General features: G+C 37.5%; 1 protein-coding gene across 1 annotated transcript in view; it reads left to right on the top strand.

Moving 5' to 3' along the window:
- TXNDC16 (thioredoxin domain containing 16) overlaps positions 1-15,683 on the top strand; it is a 116,619-nt gene that overhangs the window by 42,822 nt on the left and 58,114 nt on the right. The window contains exons 9-11 of the mRNA XM_030931503.1: positions 9,469-9,635; positions 10,018-10,078; positions 11,981-12,104. Of these exons, the coding sequence (XP_030787363.1) occupies positions 9,469-9,635; positions 10,018-10,078; positions 11,981-12,104 (352 nt within the window). The remainder of the gene's footprint in view (positions 1-9,468; positions 9,636-10,017; positions 10,079-11,980; positions 12,105-15,683) is intronic.

The following is a 15,683-nucleotide window of genomic DNA, read 5'->3' as shown; positions in this document are numbered from 1 at the left end:
AGTTTGATTACTTTGGATACCACATATACACTGAGTTATGCCATATTTGTTTTTGCGGTTGGCTTATTTCACTTAGAATAATGTCCTCACAGTTCATCCATGTTGTAGTGTATGTTAGGATTTTATTCTTTTTTAAGGCTGAATAATATTCCATTGGATGTATATACCGCATTTTATTTATCCATTCATCCATTGATAGACGTTTAGGTTGCTTCCACCTCTTGGCTACAGTGAGTAATGCTGCAGTGGACATGGGTATTCTCTGAGATCTTGTTTCTCATTCTTTTGGAAATATACCCATAAGTGGGATTGCTGCATCAAATGGTAGTTTCATTTTTAATTTTTGAAGAACCTCCATATACTCAGCCCTCTGTATCTGTGGATTCTGCATCCTTGGATTAAACCAACTGCAGATAAAAAAATAATTAAAACCCAATACAAAATAAAAATATAACAATAAAAATAATTCAAAATTAAATTATGGTATAACAACTATTTACATAGCATTTACATTGTATTTGATGTTATAAATAATCTAGAGATGATTTTAAGATATACAGGATAGAGTGGGTAGGTTATATGCAAATACTATGACGGTTTATATAAAGGACTTGAACACTTGTAGATTTTGGTATTTAAGGGGTGTACAGAAACTGATTCCTTATGGATACTCAGGGATGACTGTACTGTTTTCATAGTGTCTGCACTGTTTTACAATCTCACCAGCAGTGCACAAGGGTTCAGTTCTTTATATCTTCACCAACATTTGTCATTCTTTTCTTCTTGCTTTTCTTTTTTTTTTTTTTTGATAGTGGCCATTCTAAAGGGTATGAGATGATACCTCATTGTAGTTTCGAGTTTTATTTTCCTGATGATTAGTGATGTTGAGCATTATCTCATATGCTTGGCCATTTGTGTATCTTTGGAAAAATGCCTATTCAAGTCTTTTGCCCATTTAAAAAATTGAGTTATTTGTTTTGTTATTGAATTGCGGGAGTTCTCTATGTGTTCTATATATTAACTCTTTATCTCATATATGGTTTGCAGACGTTTTCTCTCATTCTTTCAGTTGTCTTTTTACTCTGTTAGAAGTTTTAGTTTGTCTATTTCTGCTTTTGTTGTTTGTGCTTTTGTTGTCATATCCAAGAAATCGTTGCCTATTTCAATGTCATAAAACTTTTCCCCCTATGTTTTCTTTTAGGAGTTTTACTTTCAGGTCTTATGTTTAGGTATTTAATCCATTATGAGTTAATTTTTGTATATAGTGTAAGATAAAGGTCCATTTTCATTCTTTTGCATGTGGATACCCAGTTTTCCCAACACCATCTATTGAAGAGACTGTCCTCTCTTTACTGAGTGATTTTGACATCCTTGTCAAAGATCATTTGACCATATACACAAGGTTTATTTCTGGGCTCTCTGTTTTGTTCCATTGGTTTATGTGTCTGTTTTTATGCCAGTACTAGGCTATTTTGATTACTGTAGCTTTGTAATATATTTTGAAATCAGAAAGTGTGAGGCCTCTAGTGTTGTACTTCTTTCTCAAGATTGTCTGGGCTGTTTGAAATCCTTTGAGATTCCATATGAATTTTAGGATTGTTTTTTCTATTTCTGCAAAAAATACCTTTGGGAGTTTAATAGGGATTGCATTGAATCTGTAGATTGCTTTGGGTGGTATAGACATTTTAATAATATTATTAAGTCTTCTAATCCATGAACACAGAATGTCTTTCCGTTTATTTATGTCTTTTAAATTTTCTTTCAGCAATGTTTTGTAGTTTTCAGTATAAAGGTATTTTGCCTCCTTTTGAAAATTTATTCCAAAGTATTTTATTCTTTTTCAATGCTATTGTAAATGGGATTATTTTCTTAATTTTCTTTTTGGATTGTTTATTATTAGTGTATAGAAATGCAACTGATGTTTGTGTGCTGATTTTCTATCCTGCAAAATGGTTCTCATGGTTTTCTGGTGTGTGTGTGAGTGTGTGTGTGTGTGTGTGTGTGTCATCTTTAGGGTTTCCCACATATAAGATCCTGTTACCTGTGAACAGAGATAATTTTACTTCTTCTTTTCCAATTTTGATGCATTTATTTGTTTTCCTTACCTAATTGCTGTGGCTAGGACTTAGTTCTACATTGAATAAAAGTGTCAAGAGTGGGTATCCTTGACTTGTTCATGGTCTTAGAGGGAAAGTTCTCAGTTTTTTTTACCGTTGAATATGATATTGGCTGGGCTTTTCATTTATGGTCTTTAATATCTTGAGCTAATTTCTTTCTATTCCTAGTTTTTTGAGAGTTTTTATCATGAAATGGTGTTGAATATTTTCAAATGGTTTTCCTGCATCAATTGAAACGACCATGTGATTTTTGTCCTTTGTTCTGTCAATTTGGTATACAGTATTACATTAATTAGTTTCTGTATGTCAAACCATCCTTGCATCGCAAGCATAAATACCACTTGCTCATGATGAGTGATCCTTTTAATGTGCTGCTGACTTCAGTTTGGTAGATTTTTTTTTTTTTTTTTTTTTCTTATTTTGAGACAGAGTCTTGCTCTGTCACGTAGGCTGGAGTGCAGTGGTGCAATCTCGGCTCACTGCAACCTCTGCCTGCCGGGTTCAAGTTATTCTCCTGTCTTAGTCTCCTGAGTAGCTGGGATTACAGGCACACGCTGCCATGCCCTGGCTAACTATTTGTATTTTAGTAGAGATGGGGTTTCACCGTGTTGCCCAGGCTGGTCTTGAACTCCTGAGCTCGGGCAATCTGCCCGCCTCAGCTTCCCAAAGTGCTGGGATTACAGGCATGAGCCACCACTCCTGGCCCAGTTTGGTAGTTTTTGTTGAGGATTTTTCCCTTAATATTCATTAGGGATATTGCTCATACTGCTCTGTAGTTTCCTTTTCTAGAAGTATCTTTGACTTTAGTATTAGGGTAATGCTGGCCTCATAAAATGAGTTTGGAAATATTCTCACCTCTTCAAATTTTTGGAAGAAGTTAAGAAGGATTGGCATTAATTCTTTAAATGTTTAGTTGGATTTTCCAGTGAAGGCATCTGGTCCTGGACTTTTCTTTTTTGGGAGGTTTTTGATTACTGATTTAATTTTCTTACTAGTTCTAGATCTGTTCAGATTTTCTATTTCTTAATGATTCAGTCTTGGTAGGTTATATGTTTCTAAGAATTTATTTCTTGTAAGTTATCAAATTTATTGGCATATAATTGTTCATGATAGTCTTTTATAATCCTGTTTATTATATCATTTTTGAAAGTTAATTTTTAAGTAATTTTAGTTATTTAATAGTAATACATGAATTGTAGAAAAATATTGGTAGTTGCACCCCAATGCAGGAGTGTTTCTGTCACTTTTATATCTAACACTAATTTCTATTTATATTACATATTTTATTTAGTTATAATTTTTATACTTCTACCCTATGACTTTCTCTGCCTATCAAGGATGTTTGTGATTTTGTTTTTTGTCAAATGGAATGGATTATAACTTCATAGTTAGGCGGGGTGCAGTGGCTCCCACTTATAATCCCAGCACTTTGGGAGGCTGAGGTGGGTGGATTGCTTGAGGCCAGGAGTTTGAGACCAGCCTGAGCAAAATAGGAAGACCCCATCTCTACAAAAACATAAAAAATTAGCTGGGTATGATGGTGTGCACCTGTAGTCCCAGCTACTTGGGAGGCTGAGGTGGTGGGAGGATCACCTGAGCCTGGGGAAGTCAAGGCTGTAGTGAGCTATAATCATGCCACTGTACTGCAGCCGGGCAACAGAGTGAGACTCTGTCTCAAAAAAAAAAAAAAACCATAGTTAGGAAACTCACAAGATTTTAAAAGAATTATACCAACTTGTATGGTAAGACACAGAAATAGCACAAAATGATATATGTACTTTATACCTCCAAATTTTTAGGGGCAGGAAAAGGCTGAGAAATCTACTCAGCTGCAATCACAGGCTCCTTTTTTTGTTTTTTGTTTTGTTTTGTTTTAAAAAAAGACGAGTTGGAGGGCAGACCAAGGCCTAGACTTTGTAACCAAGAGTCTCAAGTTCAGGGAACAGGACTGAGCCCTAGTCAAGGAACTGGCAACATATGCCTGAACAAACCTCAGAGTTGTTATAGACCAGTGACTATCGTGTGCCTCCATTTTTCCCTGCTTCAACTAGGAGTGTATATAGTGGTTATACTATGCCTGTCCCATCATTGTCTTTTGGTCTTTTGTGTATGTATTGGGGAAAATGATCTGTCTCTCTCTTTTTTTTTTTTTTTTTTTTTTTTTTGGAGACAGAGTTTCTCTCTGTCACCTAGGCTGGAGTGCAGCAGCGCAATCTTGGCTCACTGCAGGCTCCGCCTCCTGAGTTCACTCCATTCTCCTGCCTCAGCCTCCTGAGTAGCTGGGACTACAGGTGCCTGCTACCATGCCCGGCTAATTTTTTTATATTTTCAGTAGAAACGGGGTTTCACCATGTTAGCCAGGATGGTCTCAATCTCCTGACCCCATAATCTATCTGCCCACCTTGGCCTCCCAAAGTGCTGGGATTACAGGCGTGAGCCACTGTGCCCAGCTGATCTGTCTCTTTAGTTCACAGGTCTTCAGATTGAGAGGAATAGTTTTCAAGGAGCTGTATGCAAAGGACTTACCTGCACCTGGAACTAAATGTAGATGATGTATTACATTTTGCACAGATCTCAATCAAAGCTTGATGGGATGAGGCTTTAGGAGTCTTGGAGAGAGGTGTGTATTTTATACACGGAAGGGATATGAGTTGTTCTAGCCAGGGTGCAGACTACGGCCACAGTAATCCCTCCCACATACAAAATAGGTTCACTCCTTTCTCCAAGACTCATGAAGTCCAACAGTACCTCCCATCCCATAAGCTCCCCTTATCATGTCACCTTATCCCTGTGCCTGTGGAATGGTGGAGTCTGTGACTCCTCTGCCTGAACCTGGTTGGGCTTTTGTAACTGCCTTGACCAACAGAATGAGGCTAAGGTGATGATATATGACTTCATATATCATTAATGGCTATATTTCACAAAATGTCATGTGCTTCTGCCTTGCCCTCTTTATTTGCTCATTCTTGAAAACCCCCATCTTATTGTTAGACTAAGTAGCCTTAGGAGAAGCCCACGAAGAGGAGAATCAAGGCCCTTAGACCACAGCCCTGGCTGAGCTCCTGATAGTCAGCAACAGCTTGTTAGCCATGTGTATGAGCCATCTGTAAAGTAGAATCTTCAGCCTCCAGTTGATATAGCCTACTGATGCCACATGAAGCAGAGATGAGCTTACACATATTTGAGCAAAAGAAATGATTCTTGACATTTTAAGGTACCAGGTTTTAGGGTACTTTGCTACACAGTGATAGTTGCTCAAAGCACACCCCTCAAGTGATCTCATTTGTTTTTGTGGCATTAACTACACAGATTCTCAAATCTGAATTTTCAGGTGACATATTTATTTGGAGCTCCCACCCATATATCTAACTGTTAATTAGATGTATCCCTCCTTAAGCACAACACATGTGACATTAAGGTATTGTCCTTCACTACCACTGGTTCTTTATTATTTTGGTTATCTTACTTTCCATTCATTGATGGCAGACATCTGAGAAAACATTCTTAATTCCTACATCTTTCTGCATGTAATTTTACATCTGAAATCTCATTTGAAAGCTGACAGAGTGATATTTTAAAATATGATCATGAGTTCATGCAATTCGTAAATGGCTTCACTTTACTTACACAATAAAGCCCCATTTTCTTGGCAGGATATTTGTGGCTTTCAATGATCTGGCCCCTTGCCAGATTTCTAGCCTTGCTGACTATTCCTCCTTTTTGCTTTATAATACTGAATTACTAATAGTTCTCCGAATACACAAGGAAAAACAAACAGTCATTTTTACTCCTTCAGGGTATTCCCCTCATCTAGGTTTTTGGCAGATATTAGTTGCTTGTGGTTGTAAGACCCAGGTTCCTGTTTTCTTGCTGGCTGTTGGACAGGGGTTGTTCTCATTTCCTACAGGCTAATCTCAAGCCCTTGCCACATGGCCCTCTCACAACATTGCAGCTCGCTCCTTCAAAGCCAGTGGGAGAATCTTACTTGAGTGTGCTACAACAGACTCCTGTGTAATGTCACTTAACCAAAGGAATGGCTATCCCACTGGTCCTATTGACACTCAGGGTAGGGGATTATACAAGATTTGTTCACTAGGGGGTAGGAATCTTGGGTGCTGTCTTAGCATTTTGTCTACCTATGGTAGACAAAGTTCAGGGAACAGGACTACCTATGGTAGACAAAATAACTTAAGAGTACTTAATAACTCAAGTTATTGAGTACTCTCTCTATATATATATTATATATCTATAGATATATCTATCTACATATCTATACTTACCTATGGTAGACAGACTTCTAAGATAGCTCCCAAGATTCCTATCCCCTGGTGATAGGAATCACTTTGAGAGGCCAAGGTGGGTGGATTGACTGAGTCCAGGAGTTCGAGACCAGCCCGGGCAACATGGCGAAACCCCACCTCTACAAAATATATAAAAATTAGCTGGGCGTGGTGATACATGCCTGTAGTCCCAACTACTTGGTGGAGGCTGAAGTGGGAGGATTACCTGAACTTGGGAGACAGAGGTTCAGTGAGCTGAGACCCCGTCACTATACTCCAGCCTGGGTAAGAGAACAAGACTCTATCTAAAAAAAAAAAAAAAAAAAGTTCAATTATTAGAAAGTTTGGGAGAACTTCCTTTGTATCTGCTTTTATCCACTCTGTTGGTTATTCAGTGGGCTCTTTCAATCTGACAACTCGTGTCCTTCAGTTGTGGGAAAATTTTGTGTTTATTTTAGTAATGATTTCTTCTATTTTCTCCCTTCTCTTTTTCTGTGACTTGCATTATTTAGATGTTAGACCTCTTGAACTAGTCCTTCAATTTTATTACCTTTTTTTCTCTATCTTCCATCTATTTCTGTTGTGCTTTCTGGGAGATTTATTTAACTTTATTTTTCAATTCTTTATGGATCCAGTTTCTTCCTATCTCCTTGAGGTTGTCTATGGTGGTTTCTGAACCTTTCTTCTTCCCTTATAGTCTGTATTTTCTCTACATTATTTATTTTTCTATGTGTTCTAGTCTCTGTCTTTCATGTTGGAGGCTTTCCTCAGGTGTTTGTTAATCCTTGGATGTCTAATCACAATTTAGAATTTGAAACTAAAAGCTGATTGGAAATTCTAACATTGGTGGGACTTGGTGACTTTTAAATATGTATGTATACATATGTAACAGTGATATGTTCACATCTTATTTCTTCATTAATCGTCTTTTTAAATTTTTATTTAATTTTTTCTTTAAAAAAAATAGAGACAGGGTCACGCTTTGTAGCCCAGGCTGGTCTTGAACTCCTGAGCTCAAGTGGTCTTCCATCTTGGCCTCCCAACGTGCTGGGATTACAGGCATGGGCCATTGTGCCTGACCTTTTTATTAATCTTCTTAGTTTCTTACTATCACAATGGAATGATGAGAAAACAGAACAAAAACATCAGTCTTTGCAAGTCTCTGACAAAGAGCAGAGACTTCAAGGCAGTTGGGGTTGGGGGATACTTGAGAGATGTGGCCAAAATAGTACTGACTCTCTTTGGCTGACTGGGCTGAGGAGGGTTGGGAAGGTGAAATGGTGAGAAGGTGACCCCATTGTAAGCTGTGTTTGACATCTCTGCCCCATGATTGATATGTGTCTGATCTTCACAGACCATCCCATGGGATTTCCCAGTGCCTTCTGGCCGCCTGGACACATGACACCCCACCTCCCTGCCTAGTTCAAATGTCCTGGGAATGCCAAGCAGTGCTAAGATGGACCCTGAAGCCAGCTGTGCTGGGTGGCAGCAAGAGAAGAGAGTGGAGGAGGGGCAAAGGCAGGCAACACTGTTCCAGATTCTCACACATTCTCTGTGTGAGAATTCAAGGAGTGTGGTTGAGTCTTATCTGGGAGACATCTATGGTGGAAGGTGGAGAAGGTGCAGGTAGCAGTGGCAGAAGTCCACGTCTCTTAGGCAGTAAGCAGACTGAAATGGTGAGCAAGGCCGAGCCTAGAGCTCCATAGAGTAATTGGGCCTGGCCTGCTTTTTGGCGAATCCCAATGTCAGTATCTTTAGGCTTTTGGGGGTTACTCAGTCCCCAAAAAAGGATACAAATTCCAATTGAGGACAAAGGCCTGGCTGCTGGCATTCTGGGAACTAAGTGGAAAGAGAGCTGGGATGAGGTGAACGTCTCAACATTTGGTTACTTAATCTCCCTGATTTCGGCATGGTGTCCACACTGTCAGCTGTTCCTAGATTTCTGCTGGTGTGGGGAAGTGACAGTTGTTTAAGCTCATAGAGTTGGGGAGGGGAATCTAGGGATCTAACTACCTCTCAAAAGCTTTGACACATTCCTACTTATTTTAGAGCCTTCCTGCCACTTCCCTTCCAATATTTCCTTCCCAGGTCCAGACATGCCTGACACCGACAGTTCCTGAGCAATTTTAGGATCCTGTAGTTAAAACGCAGTTTTCCCTCTAATGACTTAGGGTTTTGCCTTGTAGGATCTCCTAAGTGAGTTACTATTCTGACTTCTAAAATTGTGCTACCATTTCTTCTCTTCCCTTCTTCACATACGTGTGTTTATCTCTTTTAAAAATCCCACTGCTGTAGTTTTCCTGGGAGTTCTGGAGGGAGTGAAATTAGATGTGTGTATTTAATTTGCTGCTTTAACTCAGATGTTCCTCATTGTTTTGTAATATGTCATTATATGTTAAATTCTTATATGAAAAAAGTTTATTCCTTAGTTATCTGTTCTGTTTCACTTGAAATATTTATCAAGTAGTCCCACACTGTTTTATTTATTGTTTTTGTTTGTTTATAATATGTTTATTCTTTATGATTATAATTTTTGGTTTAACTTCTTATAAAATCTATTAGTTTTATAATGCCTAAACTTATAGAGGTCCAGACATGATGGCTTATGCCTGTAATCCCATCACTTTGAAAGGCCAAGGCGGGAGGATCACTTGAGCCCAGGAGTTCAAGACCAGCCTGGGCAACATAGGGAGACCTTGTCTCTACAAAAAATTAAAAAAAAAAAAAAAAAAAAAACTAGGCACGGTGGTGTGCATCTGTGGTCCCAGCTACTCAGGAGGCTGAAGTGGGAGGATTGTTTGAGCCCAGAAGGCTAAGGCTACAATGAGCTATGATTGTGCCGTTGCACTCCAGCCTGATGAGAGAGCAAGATTCTGTCTCAAAAAACAAACAAACAAAACTATATAGGTACATTGGGAGCATTAAATTCAGGAAATTAAGGGATCATTTCTGTTATTGGATTATTTTACAGACTTTTTAAACTTGTGACTTTATTAATAAGAATTGGGAGAATTTGAATCCAAATGTTGGAATATTATTATCACTTTTTTTTTTTTTTTTTTTAAATGAAGACTGAAGTTGCTGAAGATCCTCAACAAGTTTCAACTGTTCATCTCCAGCTAGGCTTACCACTGGTTTTTATTGTTAGCCAACAGGCTACTTATGAAGCTGATAGAAGAACTGCAGAATGGGTTGCTTGGCGTCTTCTGGGAAAAGCAGGAGTTCTGCTCTTGTTAAGGTATCTTAAACATCAAATATTTATTATATTTAGCAAAACACTAATAGTTTCCATGTTTTAAAATTTGATAATCACTTATAAGTACACTCAAATCTTTAATAGATTCCAATATAGTTAGAACTAGTTTCTGTGCTAAAATCTGTACATTCATTTATGGTTGATTAAAACTTAGAACTTAAAACCTTGTTAAATGAAGATGGAGATTAAGATGGAGACTAGAAGATCTGGTCTATATTTATGTGTAAAATTTTTCAGTCACTAAATTGTAATATTTTTTCATAATTTTTAGTATAAGAATATAGTTCTGTTTTCTATTGACGTCCTGGGTGACTATTAGTCTTCACATTAGCAACATAAAACATTTATTTCCATTTTGAAAAAGGGACTCTTTGGAAGTGAACATTCCTCAGCATGCTAATGTGGTCTTCAAAAGAGCAGAAAAGGTTAGTTGTTTTATGTATTGTTCTACAATATCTGTTTATTTAAAGAAAGCTAATATATGTGGTCTTAAAGTAATATATTTTATTATAGAAAAATCTGTAAATTTTAATTGCTTGTATTCAAAGAAAATTGCTGTTAACATTTTGATGCTTTTATCATGTGTCAGTCTGGTTTTTATCCTATGTTCACATATTTATATGTATTTTTTTAATAAAACAAAATCAGGATTATGCTAGATATCCTGCATTTTGTTTAAAATAATATTGGGCTGGGCATGGTGGCTCATGCCTGTAATCTAGCACTTTGGGAGGCTGAGGCAGGTGGATCACTTGAGCCCAGGAGTGCAAGACCAGCCTAGGCAACATCGGGAGACCCCATCTCTACAAAAAATTGGCTGGGTATGGTGGTGCATGCCTATAGTCCCAGTTACTCAGGAGGCTGAGGTGGGAAAATCACTTGAGCCCCAGAGGTTGAAGCTGCAGTGAGCCGTGATTGTGCCACTGCACGTCCACCCTGGGTGATAGAGAGAGACCCTGTCTCAAAAAAATAAACAAGATAAAACAGAATTCAAACCATAGCAGTGATGAAAGACAGAATAGTGATTACTTTTGGGGGATGTTAATGACAGGAAGAGTAAGAAGATGGCCACTGGGTGTGCTGATGATGTTCTGTATCTTAATCTGTGTGGTGGTGATACAAATATGTCCACTTTGTAAAAATCCCTCAAACTCTATACTTAAAATTTTTGTTCTTTTCTGTGTTAATGTTATACTTTAATTAAAAGGCTTACTACAAAAATTTCTGTGAATCTTTGGAACAAATTAAGTTTAATTTTGATTCCTCTACTTTTTAAGTTTATTATATTTCTGTAGAAATCAAAATTGCTTGTTTTGAATATAATGTTAAAAAATGAAGATATGTGATAGCAAAGAACAAACATACTTAGAGCTCGTAGCTTTATTCCAATATAGAGTTACAGTCAAGGATACTTTGCTAAAATAATCTGTTGGCCTAAAATTTCATATTTTAAAAGCGTAACAGTTGGGCGATAGTAAAATAAATCTTAAGTAATATTTTTAATATTAAGTAATATTGATCTCAGTAGAATTTGGTATTCTTAAAATAACTGGGAGCACATAGTAATTTAATGTTGTTTATAGCTAAACAGGAAATTGAACTTATTAGTGGAATTAATTTAGATGAATATTGTTTTGAATATTTCCATGGAATGTTGGAATAATCAATTTTGATTTGCTCTATTTGCAATAAAATCATATATATTTCCATTTTATAAAGAGGTAGAAGTTGCTGTTATATGTGAAATGTTTTACGGACTTCAATATAATGTGGTTGTGACAAGAAGAAAGTGAGGCTTTCAGCACCTTTTTTGTCACCTTTTTCAGCGTACCCGTTGTCTTTATAGAAGGTATGCTGTAGATGCTTTTCTTTTCATAGTAATTTTGGAGTTACATTTCCTTTTATGTTTTGCTAAGTTTTAGAATTGAAGTTCAAAGGCTTAGTTTTATTTTAGTGTCAAGCAAGTAAAACTTGTTTTTTTTCAGAGTCTTGCCCTGTCACCCGGGCTGGAGTGCAGTGGCACAATCTCGCCTCACTGCAACCTCTGCCTCCTGGGTTCAGACGATTTTCCTGTTTCAGCCTCCCAAGTAGCTGGGATTACAGGCATGTGCCACCACGCCTGGCTAATTTTTGTATTTTTAGTAGAGATGGGGTTTCACCATGTTGGCCAGGCTGGTCTCGAACTCCTGACCTCAGGTGATCCACCCACCTTGACCTCCCAAAGTGCTGGGATTACAGGTGTGAGCCACCACACCTGGTCCAAGTAAAACATTTTTATGTCAAAATAGTTTGCTATATTCATTTTTAAAAAATCAATGTATTTCTAGGGAGTTCCAGTGGAATTTTTGGTATTACATGATGTTGATTTAATAATATCTCATGTGGAACATAATATGCACATTGAGGAAATACAAGAAGATGAAGACGATGACATGGAAGGTCCAGATATAGGTAATGTGTTATGATTCTCATCCCTTCCCCATCCTGCCTAGCACCCATAAAGTCAGTGAAATTTCCAGTGAATTAACTTTCTCAAAGAATGTATTCAGATTCAAGACTCTGTAAAGAAACCTGGCGGAATTTATTTTGAATCACTTTTTTTTTTGTTTTGTTTTGTTTTGTTTTTGAGACGGAGTCTCGCTCTGTCACCCAGGCTGGAGTGCAGTGGCGCAATCTCGGCTCACTGCAAGCTCCACCTCCTGGGTTCACGCCATTCTCCTGCCTCAGCCTCCCGAGTAGCTGGGACTTCAGTTGCCTGCCACCACACCCGGCTAAGTTTTTGTATTTTTAGTAGAGACGGGGTTTCACCGTGGTCTCAATCTCCTGACCTCATGATCCGCCCACCTCGGCCTCCCAAAGTGCTGGGATTACAGGTGTGAGCCACTGCACCCGGCCCTTGAATCACATTTTATCAAGTTGATTTGTTGAAAGATGTAAGGATGCTATATTTTGTTTAGTGTATTAGCATTTACTGTTACATATCAGGCTTCAAACTTCCCACGTCTGTGCCTTCATCTTCCATATCAGTTCTTTCAGCCATTCTGGACTAGTCCGTGTTTAAAAACTCTACTTAGAAACTACAACATGATAATTCACTGTTACTATTTTTATTAGGAAATGGAGTTCTAATAAATGTTGTTATATTTGTACTTGTAAATAAATCCAATTGTTAATGGTATAAGGAATAAATTTCAGTAACATTTTAACACTTCTTTTAAACAGTTATTTCAGTTTTTTAAAAAATTTATTGCTTACATTTATGAAGTACTGTATGGTTTTTAAGGCTTTTCCCACATATTATTTACTTTGATTGTATGCTCTGAGTTAGCTGATACCACCTTCATTTTGTACACAATGAGTCTGCATTTCTTGAGTTCAGTGATCCGCCCAAAGTCCCACAAGTGGCAGGTGGTGGGGCCTGGGCTAGAACTCAAGCATCCTGAAAAAAAATCTTATTTATTAATGACGGTCAAGAATACTTCACTAAAATAATCCAGTGGTGTAAAATTTCATATTTTTAAAGCAACAGTTGGGCAGTAGTGAAATAATTATTCCTGATACATCTTTCATAACATTAATCCTCTTCTGTAATTGTTTATTTACTTTTTTCTCTTCTCCACTAGTCTATAAATGTTTCTAAATCAAGGATTATGTCTTGTTCATTTTTGTATACCATATAGTAAATACTTGAGTGTTTTATATAGTACCATTATAAGCTCCAAGAAGGAAGCAATTTACATATCGTTTTCATGAGCTCCATGCATTGTGATCAAAATCTATATTATAAATTTAATAAGAGCTTTCACTGTTACCATGACCAGTTTCTTGGTTTGAGCGGAGCTCTGGTTTCTTTTCCGATACGCACGGGTTAGAATTGCTTGTGTTCCTCTCTGGAGTTCTCAGTGGGCTTGTCATTACATAAGCAGACTTGTGTTCTCGTCTCTTGTTTCCTCACTTATTCCTGTAATGGTTCCTGTATTTGAACCTTCAGAGTTGGAGGACTTGTCCGCAATCTCAGTTTATTTGATTCCTGTCTTCAGTGGGAGTTGCCTGTTTGAAGATTTCTTTGTGGCCACAGCCCCTATATTGTTTCCTGACTCTATGGCCTTATTTACCCTCTGATGCTGCCTTATCTTTCTGGTTTTTATTTTTATTTTTTCCTTTGACCAACAATAATTGTACATATTTGTGAGGTACATAGTGATGTTTCAATACATACAATATATAGTGATCAGGTCAGGATAATTAGCGTGTCCATCATTTCAAGCATTTTTCATTTCTTTGTGTTGGAAACGTTCGATAACCTCCAGCCTGTTTCTAGTATTTCTTTTGCAGCTTTGCCTTTTTTGTTTATTTTTCATCTTAACTTCCTATTATCAGTAATCCATATTGGCCCAGAATGTTATATGGTGTTGTGCCCATATATAATTCTTCCCCCTCCGTTTGTATCACTCCCGTTTACAAAGGAAAACTAGATGAGGGTTAGGAAAGAATTTATTACCATCTTTGAATGTAAATCAGAGACAGGTGTGCCCCAGAGAAATCAGCAAAATGGAATCAGAATGAAAAACACTGGTTCCACAAAAGGGCAAAAGAAAAGAAGCCTGTGTTCCAGCCTGGGCAACATGACAAAACCCTATCTCTACAAAAAATACAAAAAATAGCCAAGCATGGTGATACGTGCCTGTAATCCCAGCTCCTTGGGAGGCTGAGGTGGGAGGATCGCTTGAGCCCAGGAGACGGAGATTGCAGTGAGCTGAGATCGTGCCAGTGCACTCTAACCTGGGCAACAGAGTGAGACCCTGTCTCAAAAAAAAAAAAAAAAAAAAAGAAAATAGTGTGTATATTATTAATGAATAGGTGGAAGGTAGAGCTGAGGAGTGACTAAATTTACAAGTGATGGTAGCTTATTAGAATATAAGAAAAGAGGGAAAGGAGGAAAAAGAAACAGAGAAGACTGACAGGAAAATGAAAATATATGAATAACAAGAAAAAAATATGGTAAATAAGAAAATAGGCCTTTGCCAATTTTGGTATTGAGAATGTAATTTTTTAGTGTCATGGAATTTGGTGCTTAAAAGTACCTTAAAGTTATATAGTGCGACTCTCATGCTTCACAAGAGTTGAACATTGAGGCCCAGAGAGCTATGTGATTGACTAGAGTCGTACAGTTAGAAAATGGCTGAGGTTGTGTCAAAATCCAGATCTAGAATTTTAATTTATAGTATGGTTATGTGTCTCTTAACGATGAGGCTACTTTCTGAGAAATGCATCATTAGGTGATTTCATTGAGCAAACATCATAAAGTTCACTTACACAAATGTACATGGTGTAGCCTATTACACACCTAGGGTGTATGGTCTAGCCTGTTGCTCCTAGGCCACAAACCTAGGCATGTTACTGTACTGAATGCTGTAGGTACCTGTAACACAGTGATAGATATTTATGTATCTAAACGTGTGTAAACATAGAAGAGGTACAATAAAAACACAGTATAAAAGATAAAAAATGGTACACTTGTATAGGGTACATACCATGTATGGAGCTTACAGGACTGGAAGTGCTCTGGGTAAGTCAGTGAGTGAGTGTAAAGGCCTAGAACATTACATTATTGTAGACTTTATAAATACTGTACACTTAGGCTGTACTAAATTTATGAATTTTTTTCAATAATAAATTTGTCTTAGCTTACTGTAACTTTTTCACTTTATACATTTTTACAATTTTTAAAAACATTTTGACTGTTCTGTAATAACGTTTAACTTAAAGCACAAACATCATAGAGCTGTACAAAAATATTTTCTTTTTTTATATCCTTATTCTATAAGCTGTTTTTACCATTTAAAACTTGTATGTTTTAGGTTTTTTTTTTTTTTTTTTTTTTTTTTGAGACGGAGTCTTGCTCTGTCGCCCGGGCTGGAGTGCCCTGGCTGGATCTCAGCTCACTGCAAGCTCCGCCTCCCCGGTTCACACCATTCTCCTGCCTCAGCCTCCTGAGTAGCTGGGACTACAGGCTCCCGCCACCTCACC

The sequence above is a fragment of the Rhinopithecus roxellana genome, chromosome 5, assembly GCF_007565055.1.
Source record: "Rhinopithecus roxellana isolate Shanxi Qingling chromosome 5, ASM756505v1, whole genome shotgun sequence".
Taxonomy (NCBI): Eukaryota; Metazoa; Chordata; class Mammalia; order Primates; family Cercopithecidae; genus Rhinopithecus; species Rhinopithecus roxellana.
This window is presented reverse-complemented; position numbering and strand designations above follow the sequence as displayed.